General features: G+C 47.8%; 7 protein-coding genes across 7 annotated transcripts; 4 read left to right on the forward strand and 3 right to left on the reverse strand.

Moving 5' to 3' along the window:
- Nucleotides 1-804: 804 nt before the first annotated feature.
- On the forward strand, nt 805-1,381 carry RhiXN_02622 (40S ribosomal protein S10; the record flags this gene model as incomplete). Its single annotated transcript, XM_043322439.1, has 3 exons — nt 805-888; nt 953-1,095; nt 1,159-1,381. 3 exons carry the CDS (start codon nt 805-807, stop codon nt 1,379-1,381), a joined length of 450 nt encoding a protein of 149 aa, XP_043177935.1.
- A 1,516-nt stretch (nt 1,382-2,897) lies between these two features.
- RhiXN_02623 (Coenzyme Q (ubiquinone) biosynthesis protein Coq4) lies at nt 2,898-5,345 on the reverse strand (the record flags this gene model as incomplete). The annotated part of the gene is made up of 5 exons (XM_043322440.1): nt 2,898-3,002; nt 4,302-4,485; nt 4,541-4,806; nt 4,870-5,096; nt 5,171-5,345. The coding sequence occupies 5 exons, from the start codon at nt 5,343-5,345 to the stop codon at nt 2,898-2,900; spliced, it is 957 nt and encodes a 318-aa protein (XP_043177936.1).
- A 154-nt stretch (nt 5,346-5,499) lies between these two features.
- Nucleotides 5,500-8,532, forward strand: RhiXN_02624 (uncharacterized protein; the record flags this gene model as incomplete). Its single annotated transcript, XM_043322441.1, has 7 exons — nt 5,500-5,833; nt 5,896-5,970; nt 6,022-6,135; nt 6,186-6,503; nt 6,560-6,955; nt 7,012-7,164; nt 7,223-8,532. The coding sequence occupies 7 exons, from the start codon at nt 5,500-5,502 to the stop codon at nt 8,530-8,532; spliced, it is 2,700 nt and encodes an 899-aa protein (XP_043177937.1).
- A 228-nt stretch (nt 8,533-8,760) lies between these two features.
- Nucleotides 8,761-10,406, reverse strand: RhiXN_02625 (galactose mutarotase-like protein; the record flags this gene model as incomplete). The annotated part of the gene is made up of 7 exons (XM_043322442.1): nt 8,761-8,906; nt 8,962-9,063; nt 9,125-9,301; nt 9,432-9,555; nt 9,606-10,009; nt 10,062-10,215; nt 10,281-10,406. 7 exons carry the CDS (start codon nt 10,404-10,406, stop codon nt 8,761-8,763), a joined length of 1,233 nt encoding a protein of 410 aa, XP_043177938.1.
- Nucleotides 10,407-10,744: 338 nt separating this feature from the next.
- RhiXN_02626 (galactokinase) lies at nt 10,745-12,606 on the forward strand (the record flags this gene model as incomplete). Its single annotated transcript, XM_043322443.1, has 7 exons — nt 10,745-10,818; nt 10,866-10,952; nt 11,004-11,177; nt 11,288-11,327; nt 11,380-11,911; nt 11,965-12,537; nt 12,593-12,606. 7 exons carry the CDS (start codon nt 10,745-10,747, stop codon nt 12,604-12,606), a joined length of 1,494 nt encoding a protein of 497 aa, XP_043177939.1.
- Nucleotides 12,607-12,954: 348 nt separating this feature from the next.
- On the reverse strand, nt 12,955-18,297 carry RhiXN_02627 (amino acid permease; the record flags this gene model as incomplete). Its single annotated transcript, XM_043322444.1, has 28 exons — nt 12,955-13,088; nt 13,144-13,173; nt 13,236-13,338; nt 13,396-13,473; nt 13,532-13,558; nt 13,608-13,690; nt 13,739-13,931; nt 13,988-14,070; nt 14,126-14,196; nt 14,259-14,295; nt 14,357-14,419; nt 14,473-14,564; nt 15,879-16,003; nt 16,064-16,122; nt 16,177-16,279; nt 16,331-16,408; nt 16,456-16,482; nt 16,542-16,624; nt 16,677-16,869; nt 16,928-17,010; nt 17,059-17,129; nt 17,181-17,217; nt 17,282-17,344; nt 17,404-17,495; nt 17,544-17,655; nt 17,688-17,825; nt 17,882-18,090; nt 18,140-18,297. The coding sequence occupies 28 exons, from the start codon at nt 18,295-18,297 to the stop codon at nt 12,955-12,957; spliced, it is 2,625 nt and encodes an 874-aa protein (XP_043177940.1).
- Nucleotides 18,298-18,699: 402 nt separating this feature from the next.
- RhiXN_02628 (ABC transporter) lies at nt 18,700-22,744 on the forward strand (the record flags this gene model as incomplete). Its single annotated transcript, XM_043322445.1, has 19 exons — nt 18,700-18,858; nt 18,913-18,931; nt 18,979-19,046; nt 19,105-19,180; nt 19,234-19,497; nt 19,555-19,800; nt 19,853-20,040; nt 20,090-20,171; nt 20,219-20,728; nt 20,776-21,146; nt 21,200-21,577; nt 21,631-21,691; nt 21,748-21,810; nt 21,862-21,955; nt 22,004-22,011; nt 22,062-22,269; nt 22,328-22,469; nt 22,524-22,586; nt 22,643-22,744. The coding sequence occupies 19 exons, from the start codon at nt 18,700-18,702 to the stop codon at nt 22,742-22,744; spliced, it is 3,102 nt and encodes a 1,033-aa protein (XP_043177941.1).
- Nucleotides 22,745-22,776: the final 32 nt, after the last annotated feature.

Below are 22,776 nucleotides of genomic sequence, written 5' to 3' on the forward strand. Positions count from 1 at the left end.
TTCCCTTGAGTAAGGCATTCATCCAGGCAATCCGTACCACTTCTGTCCCTTAATCCGGTGGTAGGCTTTATTTGGGTTTGCATTTCAAGTTGTAGTGGCGTTGGCCGAAAGCATCGTGATATCGATGATGTATGCATGTCATGCAAAATGTCGCTCTTCCAGATGAATTAATTTGGTATATCTTCCGGCCATCTCTGTAGGATACATGCATATATGGGGCCTATGCACCCTTATCACTGACAGGCCCGGCAAGGTGCCAATTTCATAGCTCTCGTCCGTGCTTATATGTGCAACTGGCACACTCCTCGCTACAACAAACAATAGAGTCCTAGGACGCACCTGACATGGTAGCGTATCGCCCATGTCCCGTACCTAATCGATCTTAAGCCCATTCTATCTGAGCTGCACAACCTGTATGCACTTGTTGGTCGAGTGTATATTATGTAATATTGAGACCCTGAATGGATCCGGTTGGTCCGACGTTGAGTACTCACCATCGCCTTGGACGACCTTCAAGCCACTAAGTAAGTATTGAATTTATGCTGTAATGTGGAATAGAGCTATCAGGTACCGTGTAAAACGGGTCAAACGCAAAAATTGAGGCGTTGAATGTGGTGGAAACCTGGATGAACTTGGCGATTTGTGGATGGACTCTGATTGTGATCGAGCAAGTGCTGACGGTCGTTCCACCACCTATAGAACGGATTTGTGCGGCTTTGTATAGTTGCGGTGCGTCAGGAAGTTTCGAAATAAACTGAAGGCTCATGGTTAATTAGCAACCGACACTTTCCCCTACCATCGACCATGATCATCTCCAAGCAGAACAGGCGCACCATCTACGAGAACCTCTTCAAAGGCAAGTACTGCCCACCTGCTCCCATGCTTGAAGTTATGTAGTAACAAATTTATAGAGGGCGTTCTTGTTGCCAAGAAGGATTATAATGCACCAAAGCACGAGGACCTCGACGTCCCTAACCTTGAGGTCATCAAAGCCATGCAGAGCTTGACCAGCAAGGGGTTCGTCAAGACTCAATTCTCATGGCAATACTACTATTACACCCTGACCAACGAGGGCCTGGACTACTTGCGCGAATGGTGCGTCATTGGAATTTAAATATATCTAATTAATCAGAACTCAACATCAACTTGCGTTGACAGGCTTCACTTGCCCGCTGAGATCGTCCCTGAGACCCACCGCAAGCCAGCGCGCCAGCCCAAGCCCGCTGCCGTCCGTCCCGGAGGAGAAGGTGCTTACCGCCCACCCCGTGGAGACAGGGACGACTACCGTCGCCGCGACGACGGTGCAAAGAAGGAGGAAGGTGCTGGAGCGGATTTCAGGCCTCGTTTCTCTGGCGTTGGACGGGGTGCTCCCACCCAGTAGATGACTTGGTTAATCGCTGGGATGAACCGTGTTACCTAGGGCCGTTACAGGTCTCATGTATGACTATATGCCTATGCTTGTGAACGTCCTGTTTTTGTTCGTGCATATGAAGCCCAGGATTGTCTCTGGATTTTTGCGGATCGGCTTGCTATTCTCGCGCAAGTTTAAGGCGAATACCAATTTCATGTAATAGCTCTGGTATGAGAATTCCTAGGTATATGCCGCGTGGCTGTATTATGAAATCCGCCACCCGCCACCCGCTCTCCAAGTCGGTTTGCTCCGCTAACTTTGCTACTTGATCACGCGGATGCTTACTGACCCTCCTTGCGCCAACAACGTGTTGCCGAGGACTTGACTTGAGGTAATAATGATCAAACTAGGAGACCTAACCAAACGGATTAACCTGGGCATGTCCTAGGATGATCAAACCAAGAACCCCGCCACAAGGCGACACCCCAGGGAATACTCTATCACTCTATCAATACTTCGATTGTTATTTCCTCGAGAATTTTACCGATGATGGTACGAAGCGACGCTTTACGCTAACTGTTGAGATATACCATGGGGGCTCTGATATTCAGGGGCAGAGCGGGGTGTGCTGATGGCAATTTCCGTGGGACGCATACAAGGCACACATATCAAAATATGGTGCCGCCCTCCAAGTTCCTTTCCGGCCCGTCACTCAAGTCGGCCAACCTCTATGATGATGTTTAAATTACTACGCACGGCCCGCCCCTGTACACGTTGGAGCGCAATGTGATGGTACATCCAGCTGGCACAGCTAGGTTATCCGCCTCATTGAATACACGACTGTGCCGTCTTCGACGCATCAGTATCGAATCAAGGCGCTGGGAAATTAGAATAGGATTTTGATATAATAGGATTGTTAGGGTTACCCGGATCCATCGAGGACATGGTTTGGTACCCGAGACCTGTGAGATGCACGTCTTGCATATGAAACAGTATTAAATAATTATACGTGTCCGATGACCTCGGGGCGTGATGTATCTCACGTTATTAGTCGCGTATTTATGCACATCCGGGGCCATAAATGAGAGAGTTTAGTCGTGTTCACTCCGAAGCTGAGATGCACAGTACTCCATGGTTCTGTAAGTTTACATGGTTCAATAACCCAAATTTTTGGGTAAATGCGTCCCTTTGGTTTGAGTTCCGCGCGTTTAATCTCAACTTCTTGAGCTCCTCGTGGCATATTGTATTCTGTTGGATGGAGTACGATAAGATTTGGCCTCTAATTCATCTATTGCCTCGCCTCGATTCGAGAAGGTACTCCTTCAGGTCTATTCAATTCGTGTATTCAGCACCATATTCATCTTGAGTGAACAAGATACAATCAATGGCTCTTCTTTATTGTTCAGAACATAGGGACCAGTGAATCCTACAGACTCACACCTTTGATAGGCTGCACATGAATCTTCCCCCAGTAGTACTCAACCCAAATTTCATCCCCAAGCCGGTTTGTTAACCCATCAGGAAGTATCATGCTTTGGGAGAGGACCTATTCAGCCCCATTTGTCTTGCTCGCCTCTGCCAGAGTGTTTCTGCGCTCGCGCTCACGCTTCGCCTCCGATAGGGATTTGCCCCACTCAACCTGAGGCGGATCCTGTTACAATAGGGTGTAAGTGGAAGCCCGGATAACGCATAATGGTGCGAGCGGAGAAGTGGAACAAGGAGACGAAGGGAGGGAAGAATGGGTAGGACTAATACGGCGTCGAGATCCAAATCGCGGGTTGGTGTTCGTGTTGATGTCCCGACATCAATTGCATCGGCGTTAGTCGGGTGTGACCGAAAGGAGTTTAACAAATATATGCAAATGGCCCAGGCCCCGAAATTAAAAACGTCGAAGAAAATGTAGAAATAAGGAATAGGCGAGAACTAGGTTGAGACAGTGAAATTCTGAGGAGCGACCCAAATGTAGCCGAACGAGATTAGACGGGAGATCTGGAGCCACAGTTGAATTACTGATTAACCCAAAGTCCCCATAAAATTTACGAAGTTAGATTGACCGATGGGCTAGTACGTGCAAAGGTTCAGCGAAGCTTGACGCGACCAAATGCGAAACTAAACTGGCACGACGTGGCTCGGCTAGTGGAATATAGGGATTTCCGTCATGTCCCCCGTGTGAGTGGCGCATTTGCTTGCAGGGAATGATGATAAGTCGTGGGAGTGAGCCAAACATACGGCGGCTAGGTGATACCTCAGCCAGCCGCTGGGTCTGGACACCTGGAGCATGCCCGAAAGAACACGAAGAAATTCGCCCGACGATTCCATGCGTGGAGGATACCGGCCCATGTATAAAGTACAAAGATAAAGATAAACGCACGTGGAACATGAATGATGGTGGGGTTGCCGGAATGGGGGTGATGCTGAGGCAATCAATGGTGCTTATCACGTCAGGAACAACTTTGGTCGTCAGAATTCGGCAAGAGGCATAAGAGGAAGTCCGACCCGGAAGGTGAAACAACAATCGTGAGGTTTAGGTCAGAAAGATGCACAGGCGAAGTAATCGAGACGAAACCCGCTAATGGTACGAAATAAAGTCGCCTAGCCGACCGACTGAGAAGACAAACCATAGACGATCATGGCAAAGTTTATCAAAGTATGATGTAAGCTAATAGACGAGAACTGTGTAAATGCGTTCCAACAGGGCTGAGCACTGGAAGTAGGCGAGTTCCATATAAAGGTGTACCAGAGAGGAAAAAATAGAGGGTTCCAGTAGGCTCGCCAGTACGGAGGATCACATGGAGGAAGCCGTAGTCAAGGACTTGGTCAGCATCCAAGTAGGGAGCGGGTCATACCAATCGTGATCCGAACAATACCGTTGCCACCTACCGGCATGGTCCACCCATAGGAACGGAAAATATATAGAAGGGTGGGGAGCAAACATCAATAGAGGACTTACCCATATACCAAGTTCACGCTTGAGATCGTCAATCGGTTGATCCCAGCGTTTCTCCCAATATACTGTAATCAACGGGCGCGCAGAAGCCCCACACCTAAATGCCCAAGGGGCAAACTCTCGGACAAATCGATCACGTTGGTGAGGTGTAAGTCTTCCCAGTGGCCGTTTTGGTTCAGCAGGAGGCCTAAGAAAAATCAAATCAGAGACCACGCATAAAAAGATAATAAACACAAACAGACTTGTCGTAAGGATTGAGAAAACGTATTGGACGACTCAGTTTATAAGCGAGAGTGGTTGGACTTGGAAGCGCAGGGAAAAAAGCAGAAAGGCCCGAAAGAGCCGATAGAGCTGTTGAGGGTAATCCAAAGTTGGCAAGTTCAAAGACTTTAAGAGCTAGTTCAGATGGGACTGATACACTTAATCCGCAAACAGCATGATAGAAATCATGACACTCGCGGTAGCGGGTCATCACATATGCAAGTTCAGGATCGTCGATATAATGAACCTAATTAGTAACACTCAGTTACATATCCGTGAAAATAGTAACTTGATAAAGAATAGTGCCTACGGGTTCACGAGTATCCGGAGTAACTCCACAACGGTCCAGCCAAGTCACATAGGTATGGCCCCAACTCCCAATAGGCATTTTGGCCAGTGTGACCATGTCAACAGTATTAGTGTTTACTCTTGGGCGATCCTTTAAAATAGCTCGCCCTTCTGATGATGCGAGCATCTGATCACGAAGTCGGGGGAGAGCAGACCCAGCAGTAGTTTCGCCCAAAGCAGCCACCATATCTAACAACATAAAAATCAACACACGGGTTGAAAAAAAAGAAAAGGAAGAAAAAAAAGCGAAGTGATGTACTTACCACCACGGCGGGGATCGGCAAGAGCTGCAAGGGCAGAGCCAACTGCCGTGAATGCATTTTCCCCCCAGTTGAGGGGTATATGGCCATCATATGCAGGTGTCGCTTTTCCCCGTTGGAAAAAGGTCAGAGGCTTGATTTGTGCCACAAAGACGCGTTTTGCACTGAGAGACAGCATAGAGGTCACGTGGACTGACAAACCACTGCCACATAATTACTTTACACTGCTTACCTGTCTTTTGCCCAAAGATCACCTGACCGTGACGGGTGTGTGCTTGGTGGTTTGAAATATCAATCCCTTAGCGACTCAACATCCGTACTTTCACCTTCTCATGGACGTGGATCAGCCTTTGATGAATCCTCCTGAACATTTTGACGAAGACTCCAACAATGAAAAGAAGAGAATAGACTTGGCAACATCACCTGCCGTAGTATCAACTCCATCCACTCTCGAGGCTAATGTGCCAGCACCTACCACCGGCGTTAATCTATCTACAGACTTGCCCTCTCAGTTACGTGAACTTCCGACAGAAAGATCAATAGACAAAGAAAAACTCGAAACGATGATTAGAGCAGAGCGGAAGAGCATTGGATTTGATGAAGGTGTAAGGAGAGAATCGTTTCCGGGAAAGCATCTACATACTCCTGATGTGAGCTTTAATTGTGGTCCGTCCTTTTACTGTTGCCCCGAAACGCACGGATTTTTGACCATGAGACATTCATTGTAGAAGAGGCATTTATTGGTGATAAATCCTACTCGAGTGACGTTGCACATGACGAAGGAATGAGTTTTATATATAATGGTGAGCGATGGGCCAAATCATCCTCCGTATTATCCTAACGGTATGGCATAGCCCGCAGTTCAACTCCAGTGGCAGCTCACAAAATTCCTTTGCCGTCAACCGTTCAAAGAACGAGACCAGATTCGGACGCAATCGATGAATCGCATCAAATTAAAGCTCCAGTTGGTTTAGATGAGTCCAAAGCTGGGCTGGGGCTTCTTCACCCCCTTATTCAGATGAACTGGAATCTTCACCTATACCATTGAAGCCTCGAATAAAAAATCCGCGAAGTCCTTTAGCATTCGAGGTAACTAATGCCGGAAGATTGGGAGATAGTATCCCATCCAAATCTCCCTTGGATCCCAAGCCGGATTCGATCTCGGCATTCGAATTTATTCCCCCCAAACTGGGCGGTTCATCCGAAAGGACACACGCTAAGAATGGTCCTATTCCCTCCATGAGTGGGCTGAAGGCTATGGCAGCCCGTGCTGCTGCGTTGCGTTTTATTCTTCCGGATGAAAGCCTAATGGAAATGATTCAATACTCGATGTTCAGTTTCCCGAGGGGATGGAAGATGAATTCACAGCTGCATTTGCTCGCCTTGCATTAGGCACTTCTAGCAGCGGGTCCCAAACCACGAAGCCTCGGTCCATGGTACCAGAACCAAGCAAAACGTTGCAAAAGCACCAGCCAGAGGACCCGAACCCACAAAACCCCTCGGCTACAGCTGAACAGGATTCGCGGAGTGGAACAAGCTCTGCTCAATCGGCTTCTTCCTCTGACGAGGCTGGTAATTCATATCCCGAGGACGAACAGACCTTAAACTTAGCTTCGCTTGGATTGAGTAGGCTGGGGGATACTCTTCTAGTGGATATGTCTCTTGACCAGCTGAGACCAAAGTTGGACGATCCCGAACGCGGGAACGCTACTTTTGGTGGATCGTCATTTGTTCTTGCGAATTCTAGTGCAGCAGAGCGCCATCCTGAACCTACGCTAGAAGCTCAGAGTAGGTTTATCGCCATCGTATTAATCATAGCTAACTTGCATGGATTGTTGATATAGCTCCAAAACGAATTGCTTCAAACCCGCTGCCTCTTCTCGAAGATGTTGGAGCGAATGTTGAAGGCACTGTGAAGAAGTCTCGATCTACTAATGGGCGGGTGGTTTCGGATGCCGTCATCGATGCCCTACGTTCTGGCAGAGCCCTACATAGAGGTATTTTAACGCATATACTTATTTATTCACACGGCTAAACTACTTTCGTTCTGTCTAGTCACTGCTTCGATTCCAGGTTTCAATAACGATGTACTGCTCGCTGATGGGATGACTGTGACCGATGAAACCCCAATACGACAAGTTTGGCCTGGATCGACAGCCTCATTAAGGCGAGCCGAGTCTTTTGCGTCATATTCCAACATTCCAGAATCTCGCCAGCATCCTGGCTCGGCGGTTTTGCAGAAAACTCGCTCTACCGTATCCCTCCGTCGAACTAGCTCCGTCATCTCAAATCAACCTGATTTCATGCGCCCTCATTCGCGTATCTCTGTCGCTGATGTCGATTCCGAGGATGACCAACCGTTCGCCTCTTCAGCGCCCATGGCGTCTCGTGGGTCCTCACGCCGATCATCAGTATATGCGTTTCCAGAACCCGGTATTTCAAACGATTATCCTGGATCGCACCTTGAACGACCTAGCTCGGTCGCGTCGTCGATTTACGATAGGCCTACGTCCGCCGCGTCCATGCGCCCAACCTCTGCTGCCTCTATTCGCAGTTCCTCCACACGACCAACCTCGGTTGCTGGGTCTCTACGATCAGGATCTGCTACATCATCTCGTCGAGTGTCGGGTGCTCATCTTCAGCCTTCATACACACCTGAAGACGAGCTTGTGAGCGGTATGGAAGCTCTCATGAAAGGCGATATAGGCAAGGCCCCAGCGCCAGCGATAGCGACACGTAACGCCCAAGAGTCGCAAATCGCTTCAAGTGCCAGAATCACGAGCGGTTTCACAAAAGATACTCCGGGGACAGCTCGATCGGGCATTAGGCAGCCCACAGGGTTGACCACACCACGTGTGGCCAAGTCAGGCCTGGCTCTGAAAACAGTAGGATCAAAGGTTTTGTCCGGGGTACCGGGATCCAAGCATCAAGCAGGACCAGGCGCAAGCTCGACAGTTATCGGAACCAGCAATGTGTCAAAGACTATGTCTGCAGCCTCTGGAAGATCTGTGCATATGACGCCTGCACCCGGCACTAGGTCTGCAACCTCTACACTCCGCTCACAGTCGTCCTCCACCCCCTCAGCTGCACGACTTCGTGCTTCCACTCTTGGATTGTTTGCTCCTGACGGTGGGCCAGCAGCTGGTCAGGATCCAAAGAGACTTACTCATAAGGCATCATCTTCCTCAATTTCAGTCACTCCATCGGTAACGAGGACCCTGCGAGCTCCTGCGAGTACGAGTAACATGCGTATTATTGGTGCAAGGGGTGCAAGTGGTATCGCTGCGCCTCGTACTGCTACAAAGGCCGGGAGCATCGCCTCGTTGAGAGAAGTGATGAAACCCAAGGAGGTTTTAAAACGCTAGAAAGCCTGGTTCTTTATTAAGGCTTAAGTACATTACCATACTATGGTTGACAATGATTGAATAATTCCCTTTGCATGTTGCTATACAACGCTTTCTTCTTTTCCATCATTCTCGGACCCCGGATACATTTACTTGTACAACTATATGCTTCACGAATGCAATGATATTTGATGTCATATACATGTTTTCATTCAGATGCGTGAACACTTTGGCCTTTACATTCCCCCATCAAGGTTTCTCGTACAATACGTCCAACCGTACGTATGCATGGCCGAGCTCGCTCGAGTGTAAAAGAGTATCAATCACATGTGGTTCGGCACCATAAGAATGGAGCCAAGCGGCAAGAGGATCATGGAACTCGAGGAATGCGCCAGCTGTTATCGCATAGTAAGAAACAATGGCTCCAACACAATGTACCTTTACACTCACCATGCGCCGTGTATCCCGTTCCATCCTCGGATCCTCCATGGATCTTCTTACGAGTTCCCGAACCGTCAAGCGAATTGGACGTCCAGAGTTGAACACCCGCCTCTGTTTTACGATTATAAGTGTATGTTTCCTATGAGAATGAATCGCCCATGTTCAAACTCACGGTTAGAATCAAATCCAAGTTTCAGGCCGGTCTTTGTGCTGCGGAGCACAACTGGGTGATTACCCGGACCGGAAGTTAGCAGAGGTTCGACGAGATTCGTTCCTCCGACGTTAGATAGGGAAAGACGGGTAGGCTGAGCATCCGGAGGTGCAACAGGATTAATGAGATAAAATTCATCTACAAACATGAGCATCGTTAGCAAAACAATTTTACTGAGGTGGAATGTAGAACGTTCTATATCCAGGAGGAAAGGGATCTGGGTTCATGTAAAGAGAGAACTGTTGGATGGCTCTTCATACATACTCACCATATCCTTTGGAGGGGAAGTTCTGTCCTATCGGCGTATCATTGTGCTCATATGGCGTTCCAGCTGTAGGGGAGAGCTTTCCAGTGGCTAGACCAACACTGTCCAGTTCTAGAGTGTTCTCTGCCTATATCACTTACTTAGGATTTAGAGCGATTTATAGGATATTGGACTAACCTTTATCGTTAATAATTGCGACTTAACATCCGGAGTGGGTTCTCCGGGTGCAGTTAGGGATGCGTCAAGGTTGAAGCCCCAGTGGTGGGTAAGGTTCACTGGTGTAACGATGTCGGCTCCATCCTTGCCTTCGACTTTATATCGGTAGACGATCAACACAGAACCAAGCTGAAATGGTTGGTTTTTGCTGGGAGGAACGATGGCGAAGAGAACTTCAGTAGTAAGTTTTCCAGGATAGCCTTCATCGCCATCGGGGCTAATGTGTCGGAAAATGGCGGCCGATCCTTCAGGCAAAGCTTCAGTCTCGCTGGAAGAAAACAATGTTGCCTGCTTGACTGGGACATGCTCCCAGATGGCGATATCGAAGCCTTTAGGACCGCCATGCAAAGACACAGTCGGGGACTCTACAATCTCGTTGGGTCAATTGAACGTTTCCAGGCACATTATGGGACATACCGGTCGCGATAGGTGTGACCTCTGCTTTCGCACCCAATCTCTCTACAGTCATCTTCTCGGCCGGAACGCGGTTCGTGTACCGCCCGACTACGGGGTTAAGGAACGATCTGCCTTTCGCATTTTCTTTCGCATCGAAAGGATTTACAACAATATCCTATACGCAGATTAGTTTAGAGCACTTCGAGAATAATCTACTCGAGTATATGTCTCGGCTCTTACATGTGTTTTCCCATCAGCAACCACATAGATGGATCTCACAAACAGTCCATAAGGTAAGATCTCTGCAGAGAGTGCTGGTGCAGTCGCGTTTGGGAGGGTGATCAATACTGGCGTAAATTCCGACATGGTGTGTTGGCCATTTTGTTGAGGAACAGCCAGGCTTTATATATCGGCCCTATCAGCGCAAGATGAATTTCGGTCCAAGGAGGAAAACGGGGATAAACCACGTGCGTTCAATGATCTGTGTAATTTCGGAGGTGGGGATAGATGCATCGGCACAACATCCACAGTTCCAGGCATTGACTGTACAGTACCTGGATCACCTCGGGTCGGCTCAAAAGTCGCTTAGGCACGACCGATTAGGATAACTGGGCCGGATTCGAAACTGGAATTAGAACTGGAATTGCCCACTATATATCGGCGAACCTGCTCACCAGATCGATCTCGGCTATTCTACCACCGCAATGGCCTCTGAACCCATCCCAGTCATCACCGCCCTCAACCAGCTCCAAGGCAGCCTTGATGCTCTTGTTGCCGGGTATGAATTCTATGACATCATTGGTTGTACTATTGACATTGCTACAGGCCGCGATGGGCTCATCTCTGTGATGAATTTGAGAAAAGGTTTGGACATAAGCCTACCCACGTCGTGCGAGCACCCGGCCGCGTAAAGTGCGTAAAGTTCGCCTAGATCCAATGTCCTTAAATTAATAGTATTTGTAGCCTCATTGGCGAACACATTGACTATGCACTTTTTGGCGTATTTCCTGCCGCTGTCGAGCGTGATATCCTTATTGCTGTGGCCCTCGCGAGGATGCCACAACCAATTCAACCATACATGCACAGAATATTGACGGACGCTACAATGACGAAGCATTCAAACCCGAGCGAGTTCCGGTAAAATCTCATGGGGGCCCTGGAAGGCGAGCTATGGGCCAAACCGTAGAAGCAATGGAAGAGAACCGGAGGTCTCAACCTAAAGAATGGCACCTTGGAATTGATACCAGTTCACTTCGCTGGGAGAGCTATGTCAAAGCCGGATACTATGTGGGTAACCAACACTCTAACCCCGGCTCACTCATTCATTCATTATACAAAGGGTGTTCTCAACAAATTTTTCACTACCCCTAATGATGGAAACCCTCTTGGTTTCGACATGCTCGTTACGGGAACTGTCCCCGCAGGCTCTGGTCTCTCTAGCAGCGCTGCCATGGTTGTTGCCTCCACGCTTTCCTTCCTCACAATCAATAAGCGTTTATCCGGACTGACCAAGGGCGAACTTGTCGAAATGTGCGTCTTGAACGAGCAGCGCGTAGGCGTGAACTCTGGAGGAATGGACCAAGCCGCGAGTGTGATTGGCCAACCCCAGACTCCGTTGTACATCTCATTCTTCCCCAAGCTTAGCGCCCAGCCCGTGACCCTCCCCTGGAAAGAGGATGAGGCGGTCTTTGTAATTGCGAATTCACTAAAGGTGTCTGACAAGGCTGTAAGTGCAAAGACACAATACAACCTGAGAGTTGTAGAGACACTTGTTGGTGCTCTATTACTCGCCAAGGGACTTGGTGTTCATGTGGCCGACGGAGAGAAGATTCGGCTTCGGGAGGTCGTAGAAAGATGGAAGCCTGCTCCTGGTATGTCGGAGCATATACTCAAAATAATGAGGTACTCATCATATTGTATGTAGCTGATTCCCCGGATGCAAGCTTGAAATCAAGTCTTCAGTCTCTCCTCCCTGAGATTGAACGGATCCTCAATTCTACAGGCAAAGGCCCGGAAGGTCTCACCCTCTCGGAAATGATTGCTGCTTCAGGCCTGTCCGAATCGGATTTCCATTCAACATATCTCAGCTGGGTCGAAGTCGAGGCGGATCGCTTCCACCTGTATAAGCGCATAAAGCACGTCACTGAGGAGGCATTGCGTGTGCTCGAGTTTAGGGACAGCTGTCTCTCTCCACCTGCGGATGCCATTACTACCCTAGGACGCTTGATGAACTCATCACAGACATCTTGCGCAGAGCAGTTTGAGTGTTCGTGCTCTGAGCTCGATGATCTCGTCCGCGTAGCTCGCGAATCGGGAGCCATTGGTAGTCGTTTAACAGGAGCCGGTTGGGGAGGATGTACTGTAAGCCTGGTAAAGGCAGGCGAGGTGGAGTCGTTTATGAAGAAAGTAAAAGAAGGATATGCTCCGTATCGGGACTTGGATGACGAGAAGCTCAAGGAAGCTATGTTTGCCACCAAGCCTGGCGCGGGTGCTTGTGGTAAGTGCTATGGTTGCAATGGCCCAAACGTAGTTATACTAATGTTTATTTTTAGTATTCGAGCTTTAATGAAGGCCCGGCTGTTATCGTCTAGATATTCTAGGCTGTATTTAACTTGAAACCAATGTCCGCATTTACAATATAATAATTGAGTATAACAACCTTGTCACATATTCATCAATACTTCTCGAATATACTCAAATCAATCCCGTGCGGTAATCGATAACCCATAAGAAATTTGCTCTCCAGATTGAATCTGCATAAGGAAGAGAATAAATCTAAGCAGAAGATTAATGGCACATTACTTGTCCATACAAATGTCTTATTTATGGCCAATAAATCGTACAAGTCAAGTGGTTACACAGATTCGCCATGAGCTTCTCTCTCGTAAACTCTTGCATCGCTTTCTCCTTCCCTTTATCGAATGACACTGTAGATGCCGCCCTTGTATGGCCGAGGATGTCCCATCGGTGACATCAACGGTCGATACAGGACCTTCAAACCAATGAATGCCTCCATACTGTTGAGGAACGCAAATGGTACACGATACACTGATTCGTGAATGCATAAGACTTACCTTGGGGAAATAATACCATACAACGCTACCAATCATGACCGCGCCCATAACTACGGTCGCTACAGAAGGCAAAGTGATAAACAACCGCTAGGGCAGTTCTACTGTATAAACTAAATCCTACCATAATTCATGTCGGAAAATCCTGGTGTTGGCCTTGAAGGGAACAACAGGATGATTGTGACAAAAGTCATGAATGTGATCGCGATAGTTGCGACAGGAAGGCCCTGGTACGACACAATGAGCATTCAAGCCAAGTTTTTAGTACAGAAAATAGAACATACGAATGGACCTAATGTAAACGGACCAGGTCTGAATTTGTCTTGCTTAAAGACGAAGCGCGCTCCGATGGGAATAATGTACTACCATTATACAGGCGATTAGATACTGAGCTAAGGCGCCAATCGAATATGCGCATACCGCAATATACAGCCCGATGACCGCAATCTATATGTTATCTAGTATAACTCCAGGCCGCTATCAAGATCCTGCTTACCGAAAATACCGCCATGATAGCGACCTCTCCGGCGAACGCAAGTAATCCCAGTAAGGCAGCGATGAGTACCGAGAACCAAACGGCTGGAGTATTTTCAGTCCATGCATAAATGTATAAATGAAATAACTGACTGTTGACGGGTGTCCCGGTGTGTTCATTAATGCGATAAAGTATTCTAGAAAACGGCATCGCACCATCCCGCGAGAAAGCGAATACTTGTCGGGAGGTAGAGAGAACTATGCTTGACCCCATTCCCCATTGTGTGACTACTACAACCGACCAGATCCCAAGAGTTGCTCTTTCGCCGAAGCTGTTGAAGAATATCTGTTCCGTTTTGTAAAATTGTAATGCAGTCTAACTTTATTGAAAAAGAAATATACCGCTGCGAGAGGTTGCCCGATACTACTATTCAGAATAGCGTTGATATTTGTCCCCATACAGAATGCTATAGCGATATTCAATGCTGGCGGAGTGTCCTCAGCAATATCCCGGCTGAAGCACAGAACTTAGACACACACCAGTTCCTAGAATACCACTGATGGCTATCGCGCCTACGATCGCCCAAGGAACTGCGACAGCTGCATTGCTCCTATTGTTTTTTGTCTTAATTTGAGCTTCCTTAACTTAACTCTACTTTAGAAACCGACTCACGCTTCCTCACTAATATGTACACTTGAATCATAGGAGCCTAGTTTGCTCTAAGTCAATTTTTGATAGAGTTGATCCAACAAGAGTGCCCAATATCTTACCAATTGTCCAGACTGGAGCCAGCCAAGATAAGAAGAAAGCGAAGCCGTCAGAGTACCCGCTCACTGAGTTCCGGATGAGCATCTCGATAAGTGGCTATGATTAAAGCTCTGCTTACAATTGGTAAAGTTTCCTAGAGCGTAATTCCCCGAATTTCTAAACTCTGCAGGAGTTGCGATTGGCAACGCAATGAGAACGGCCAGGAACAGCCTAAAGCTGAAGCTCAGAACAAATGCATAAAAAATCAGGGGGTGGATCACTGACGCTAAGTTCAGGACCACATAAACATTCTGTAACCTCGCCAGCAGTGATGTGGCCAGAGAACATACGATTGCGTGGGTGAATAAAATGGCTAAATATACACCATAAGTTTGCCCTGGATATATGCGTTATTGAATTCATTTTTAGCCTATTTTCGCAGTCAACACTCGTGTATTCACCTGTAGTTGCCACAAACTTTCCACCTGATCCTATTGATGCTGCTGCCATTACTTGGACTGCGCATCCCCAGTCAATAGAAGCTATTCCGGCTATGGTACCGATTGTATTGGCATCTGAAATACTATTAGCTCCAGGCCATTGAGTGATAGGAAGTAGAACTAACAGCCAACGAGCCAAGATAGTATCTTCTTGTACTTGGGAGAGGAAAAGGTCTATGTCCAGAAGTAAAGGCCTCCGGAAGTGGGTGCGGCACTTGCTAACTCGGCCATAGCCAAACCTACAAACAAGATAAAGAAGGAAGCAGCCAACCATCCCCAAATCATGCTAGCAGGTCCTCCATTTGGTATTGCGTACACCAAGGACGAGGCTATTCTATATTATGTTTTATATTAACTTAGGTGAGCAGTATAATGGAAGCTACTTACGAAGGCACAAGAGAAATAATTGAAAAAGCAACCCCAAACTTCAAACGAAGTAACGTCCGCTTAAACTCTTGTTATAGCCCAACGAAGCTAGAAGCTCCTCATCTGCGTCAGCTATTCGGACTCTTCTATCCTCTGTAGTCTCGGGTGTGGCCATTATACCAGAGTGTGAGATAGTCAAAGCCTCAGAGTCATAGGACTATATATTTTGCCATATCTAAATAAGAAATACCGCAAGTAAGAGTTCTTCATATCGGGCACCGACAGCCGAACGCGAATCGCCGATAAGTAGCAAAGCAGAGGGTCGATGCACAAATTCCTCTAATGTGTTCGCTTGTTGAGGTCTGGCTTATCTAGAGAATAGATAAGACGGTAGTATTTGATTCCTTGCCGCGCTATATCCGCTTTAGGAATGGGTAAGAACATGTTCATGCTGATTCATTCAATTGACAGGCGAAATACCCAAGACCGGACGTATACGAAGCCGATGCTCCTACCCTACCAACTACTCCGTAGAGGATACGAACGATCGAAGATTTAGTTACTCACAGCATCTCATGTTACGGCACTGATAAGGATTAAAGTAATTAAATAACTATGTCACTAGTTTTAGCTAATACAAGCACGCATACAAGTGGGGAACACGCAAAGACAACGTCACTGAATTGCATTTTCTCCTATTTTCTCCTTTTCTCTTTCGATTGACCCATTGTCTTCGCTAGGAATGGATTTTGGAAGAGCTTCTACCGTGGTGACTGGGCCTTCAAACCAATTTACACCACCGTACTACACGCGACCAAGTCAATAGGCACTTCAAGGCGTGCATATATCGGGATTTTTACGTACCTTGGGGAACCAATACCATATTAAACAACCAATCATAACACCGCCCATTACCACCACAGCTATGAAAAAGGCTCAGAACCTGAATGTGGGACCTCGTTAGAAAACGAACGCACCATAATTCATGTCTGCTACCGCAGGTGCAAGTTCAGTAGGGAAGAGGAACACAACGCTAATGAAAGTCATGAAAACGATCGCAACAATAGCGACGGGAAGACCCTATACCCGAGTTTAAAATCTTTATACTGGGTTATATCCTATGATACTTACGAAGACACCAAGGTTGAAAGGCCCAGGTTTGTAATTATGCCCTTTGAAAAGGAATCGTGCTCCAATCGGAATCGAATACTGAAGAGTGTTAACTTAATTCCCATGTACAAGCATTGAGAGCCTACGGCAATGTACAATCCAATAACCGAGAGCTAAGTGGAAAGTATTCCGTCGTTGAGTTATAGAGTGAGTTGGTTTGTTAAAGACTTACGGCAAATACAGCCCCTATAGCTGCTTCTCCTGCGAAAGCCAGAAGGCCCAACAGCGCCGAAATGAATACCGAGAACCAGACGGCTAGAGAATAGAGTTAGAATAGTAACACGCGTTTAGACGACTGAGCACGGACTGTTGACGGGTGTTTTAGTGTGTGAATTCATGCGATACAAGAATCCCGAGAATGGCATTGCTCCGTCGCGCGAGAAGGCAAAAACCTGCCGTGAAGTCGCGAGGACAATGCTGGAGCCCATACCCCATTGAGTAAGCACGACCACGGACCAGATCCCGAGAGTAGCCTTTTGACCAAAGCTATTGAAAAATATCTAGGTATACCAAGGGGTTTAGATTTGTAATTGTCCACGATGTCGAGCTGATGCTCACCGCCGCCAATGGCTGTCCGATGTCGCTATCGATGATAGCCTCAATATCTGTGCCCATACAAAACGCTATGGCTATATTCATGGCTGACAAAGAGTCAACAAGATATTCCAATCAAACATAACCTGCCTTACCAGTTCCCAGAATCCCGCTTATTCCTATGGCACCTATAATCGCCCATGGGACCGCTACAGCCGCGTTGCTCCTATAAAGGGTCATTCAGTTTCTGTGTAGCTCAATCCAGACTAGAACTCACGCCTCTTCGCTAATGTGGACGCATGAATCATATGCACCTATACATATGCATATACAGAGGGTAAGCGCCACCCCCAAAGCCCAAGACAGAGTAGGACTAACCAATCGTCCAGACAGGAGCTAGCCATGATAGAATGTATGCGAACCCAGCAGGGTATGTGCTCACTGTGTTTAGTAACATGAATAGATCTGCAATATTTTTTTAAATAACAAAAAGGCCTTACGATTTGTGAAACCACCCAAAGCGAAACTTGCGGGATTCATGAACTCGGTTGGAGTAGCTGCTGGTAGTGCAATCAATACGCCAAAAAAGAGTCTAAACCAAGCACTTAGTTAAAGTCACCCAAGCAGTCGTGCGACACACATTAGATTCAGTGCAACATAGAAACTCTGAAGCCGGGCCAAAACCTCGGTGGCCAGTGAGCATACCAATGCATGCGTAAAAAGAATCGCAATATATATGCCATAGGTTTGACCTGAAAGAAGGTTTGTTAGTTCAAATCAGAACCCGGTCCAATAGAGTTTGGCTTGCCCGTTGTTACAACGAAACTTCCCGAGGTCCCAATTGTGACCGCCGCCGTGACTTGTATAGCACATCCCCAGTCAATTGAAGCAATACAAGCAATCGATCCAAGAGTGTTTGCGTCTGTGGAAGCTTCAAGTTAGCACCACTAAGTAAAACTGTTGTAAATTTTTCCTTACAGCCGACAAGCCAAGAAAGGACTTTTTTATAGCGTGGAGGCGAGAAGGTCCATGTCCAAAAATAAAGACCCCCAGAAGTTGGAGCAGCGCTAGCTAGCTCCGCCAAAGCCAACCCAACGAACAGGATCAAGACCGAGGCCGTTAACCACCCCCACACCATGCTCACGGGACCTCCATATGGCAGGGAATATACTAAACAAGACGCGATACTGTGAAAGATTAAGTGCTGCTCGAAAATTTATTGAACAACATGCTTACGAAGGTAGCAATGCAATAATTGAAAACGCAATGCCAAACACTTCAAATGGTGTAAAGGCCCGTTTGAACTCTTGCTTGTACCCAAGTGATGCGAGTAGCTCTTCGTCTGCGTGCGCAATCTGGGCCCTCCTTTCACTCGCTAGCGTTTCGACCGCCATGGTGGGTAAGCTCCAAGAGCACAGTCATGATATAACCCGTGGGTATAAATGTAGATAGGGTGCTATAGTGACCTTCGCTTCGGCTGTGTAGATAACTGGAAGATAACTGGGGCAGAACCCAAAGACCCGACTAGGAAGTTCGCTTAGAGTCCCTTATCTTCCGTCGTATGTGCGCTTTTTATGGGCAGCCACAATTCAGGTCCAGAAGTACACCTTGGGTGCTCATTCCAAATACATCACGTGGTATGAGGTATGCTTACTAATCTCCTTGCCGCGTGATCCCCACACTTGGTGGTTGACCGATCTGGACACCTACTTGTCCAGATACTGCGCTTCGCCACTACCTTCTGTTGTTGTAATTCTACTGTGTATAACTGAAGTGCCAGGTCGAGGATACTCGATATGTTTATCCGTCGCTCTGAGACGGCTCTGCTCGCTTTCGCAGGTCTCACAGCGGCCCGTGCCAGCGCACCCAGCTATAACAACACCGCATTCTCGTTATTTAAACAAACTGGTGGTCACATAAAGAACACACGAAGTCTATCAACCCCCGGGTTTTCGGTAAGTCCTAGTCTACATAGACATCTACCGGATATCTGACCATGGATTTGCCAGCCTAATCCTTTCACAGACTGTAAGCGATACCCACGGCCTTGTGAATACAGCTGACACAAGTACTAGTAACATTGCCTCCTCACCGCTGCCCTCCATGCTTCAATTGTTTGTTACCCGCCTTTACGTGTGGGCAGGTATGTCGTTTCGGTAACCTGTGATAAGACACTTGGTTTACAACTACTTGAAACATAGTTTGGTGAATGTAGCAGCTTCGACGGACAGTGCAAGTGTCCCCCAGGATACTCGGGAATAGATTGTCTGACACCCCGTAAGTAGACTTGGCAGATACGGAGCGGTAATATTAATAGGTCGGTCCTCCAGAATGTGGGTCTTTGGCGGACGGCAAGGAGCGTCATCCGCGCCCCAACGGGGAGCAATGTCAATGCAGTGAAGGGTGGACCGGCATCAACTGTAACGTGTGTGAAACCGACGCAGCATGTGCCAACTTTCCGCTCCGAGGTGGCCCGGATGGCGAATTCCTAACCCGAACGGTCGACCACGATGCGGATGTGCCTGTAGCAAACATGACCTGCTACAAAGGTGGCGTTACCGTTGAAGAGAACTTTCAAATGTGCGACGTCACGAGTGAGTACACGTTCCCTCCGGGGTTTGTTTTGGATCTTTAGCTGAAATTGGTCATAGACCGCAAGATCCTGGACATGCTCCCTGATCGACCCCCACAAGTGACGTTTTCGTGTAATAACGAGGACTCGACTTGTGCATTTCAATTTTGGATCGGCCAAGTCGAATCATTTTACTGTGCTCTAGATCAATGTGAAAACAGCCTGAAAGTTGGGTATGATAGCAACACCACAACTTACCATTGCGACAAGATCAAGTGTCAATGTGTCACTGGTCGCATGTTGTGCGGAGAGGAGGGAAGCATAGGTTCGTTTACCTAGATCCTCGCCTTACGCGTTTGTCTAATCTCCTTGAGTAGACATTGGGGATTTTCTTACCGAAGAAATCAAAGGACCGGCCGACTTCTCGTGCAAGACTGGACAAGGCTGCAAATTCCAAGAGCCAGCTATGAATAATCTGATCAATGATGTGTTTGGAGATACTCATATCACTCTTAATTGCAAGGGTGGCGAGTGTTTGCACTATACGCAAGTGCCTGGATACGTTGTAAGTATAGTACAGCGTTTCCCAACTCCAACGAGCTGACGTTATTTAGCGCCCACCTCCTCCCGATAACACCAGATTCCTCGCTCTTAGTGGCTCCGCTGCTGGCTTGATCCTTCTTATCGCCTCATCCTGTGAGTCTCCATGGTCCGGCTTGATAGTGATACTGAACAACTCTTAGTATTCTGGTATATTGGTCGTACACAAAAGACTAAGGGTCTGCGAGCAATACAACTTCCTTCAGACGAAAACGCCAAGCTCATGGCAGATCATGTCCCGGCTTCGTTGTACTTCTCCGATGTGTCCTACACACTGGACGGCCGCCAGATTCTTTCCGATATTGTCGGTGGCGCCCAACCGGGACAAGTGCTGGCGATCATGGGCGCTTCGGGTGCAGGAAAGTCTACTCTCTTGGACTTGTTGGCTAGGAAGCAGAAACGTGGCGCAGTTGGCGGCCAAATACTAGTCAACGGAAATATCGTTACGGACGACGTATTCCGTGGCCTGGTTGGGTTTGTCGACCAAGAAGACACTCTAATGGGAACTTTGACTGTCTACGAGACAGTGTTATATTCCGCCCTGCTTCGGCTGCCTAGAGAGATGAGCTTGGCTGCAAAGAAGTATCGGACTCTTGAAACCATTCATGAGCTTGGCCTGGATGCTATCAAGGATATGCGGGTCGGAGAATCCGGTATGTCAAGGGATCTTATGAAAAGAGCATAGCTTACACCAGTGTAGGTCGTCGATCAATTTCTGGTGGTGAGAAGCGCCGAGTGTCTATTGCGTGTGAATTGGTCACGAGCCCCTCAATTCTTTTCCTCGATGAGCCGACGAGTGGTTTGGATGCATATAATGCATTCAATGTTGTGGAGAGCTTGGTATCATTGGCGCGAGACTACAAACGCACGGTTATTTTTACAATCCATCAGCCCCGCAGCAACATTGTTTCTATGTTCGACCAGCTCATCCTACTGGCGCAAGGGCGCGTTGTCTACTCGGGCGAGTATGCCAAATGCCAGTCCTACTTTGAGCAAATTGGTCATTCATGCCCTCCTGGCTTCAATATTGCGGACTACTTGAGCGAGTTACTCTCTTTATCCACCACGCAGGTGTCACTAACGGTATGATTATAGTTGATTTGACTATGCACGCACGCGGTGAGAAACCTGCAGGCTATCGTTCTTCTGCCCAACTATCTCTTTCCGAGAGCTCGGCGGACGAAGAAAGTGGTCTTGTTCAGGGATCTTCACAAGGTGCAAGCGAGGATTCGACGGAACTTCGGACACGGCCTAGCACATCTTCCGAGTCGGCGCCCGCCTCAGAACATACGGAAACTGGTAACTACATTCAGCGCAAATCTTCTCAACTCTTTGAGGCGTTTTCCTCTTCTCCGCGCGCGGAGACGCCCGTGATGCTTCCTCCTAAACTTGCTGCACTTGTTCAGTCATACTCGGACAGCGATGTTGCAGGTGGCATTCTGGCTGAAATCATCCGATTGCGTGAAACTGGCGGTGCAGTTCTCCCTGAGAGCGGTGGTCGTGTCAGGGCTAGTTGGATGACGCAGTTCAGAATCTGAGCGGGCGGGCCTTCAAGAATTTGTACCGAGACCCTGCGTTGCTGGCGGCCCATTACCTCTCTAGCGTTGGGGTTGCGTGTGAGTCTTGGCTACTCAATTGCCCTGTGGATCTAGGACGCTAATATATGATCTAGTAATCTGCGCATTGTTCTACCATGGTGTAACTAACGATATCCCTGGGTTCCAAAACCGACTTGGTGCGTTACCCACGCATACCAATCGGTGTTTTAATTCTGACAATGATATAGGATTGTTCTTTTTCGCCCTTGCACTCTTTGGCTTCTCATGCTTGTCCATTTTGGGTATCTTTGCGAACGAGAGGCTGTTGTTTATGCGCGAACGGTAAGCAGCCTTGCTATGATCTCGACACCTACTTACTTCGTCTTTTAGCTCCAATGGTTATTATTCGACATTCACGTATTTCTCTTCCAAGTCCTGTTCGACATAGTACCCCTTCGAGTCGTCCCGCCCATGGTCTTTGGTGGCCTAGTCTATGGGCTTGTTGGCTTGGTGCCCGAGTTGACTACGTTCTGGAAGTTTATCTTGACGCTGGTCTTGTTCAATCTCACAACGGCCAGCGTGGTTATGCTCATCTCGGTCGTGTTTTCACAAACCAGTGTGGCAAGTCTAGTCGGCACACTTGTAATGCTATTCAAGTGAGTAAATTGCGTACCAAATGACTGGTACTGTCGACTGACGATGGATACCTGTCAGTCTTTTATTCACCGGGCTATTGATTAACCGAGACTCTGTGCCTCGGGCTCTAGAATGGCTCTATTACGTTTCCTTCTTCCACGCTGGCTTTGAGGCCCTTGCCGTGAACGAACTCAAGTACCTCACATTACGGCAGAACAAGGTGTGTGAATGAATACCAAATGAATCTAGGATGATTGCCTAACCTATCTTTCAGTTTGGTGTTCAACTTGATGTTCCAGCCGCAACGATTCTATCAACGTTCGGTCTCCGAGCCCAGGTAGGATTGTATCGTTTATGCGTTTACGGGCTACTACTGAACATCACCCTACTTAGTCTTTCTGGTGGCCGAACATCTCACTTCTCGCCATCATGTTCGCTACGTTCCTTACACTTAGCTTCTTATGGCTCCATTTCTTCGTGCGCGAGAACCGGTGATTGACCGGAACGTAATTGACTCCTACATGTTG

This window comes from Rhizoctonia solani, chromosome 3 (genome assembly GCF_016906535.1).
Source record: "Rhizoctonia solani chromosome 3, complete sequence".
In the NCBI taxonomy this organism is placed as follows: Eukaryota; Fungi; Basidiomycota; class Agaricomycetes; order Cantharellales; family Ceratobasidiaceae; genus Rhizoctonia; species Rhizoctonia solani.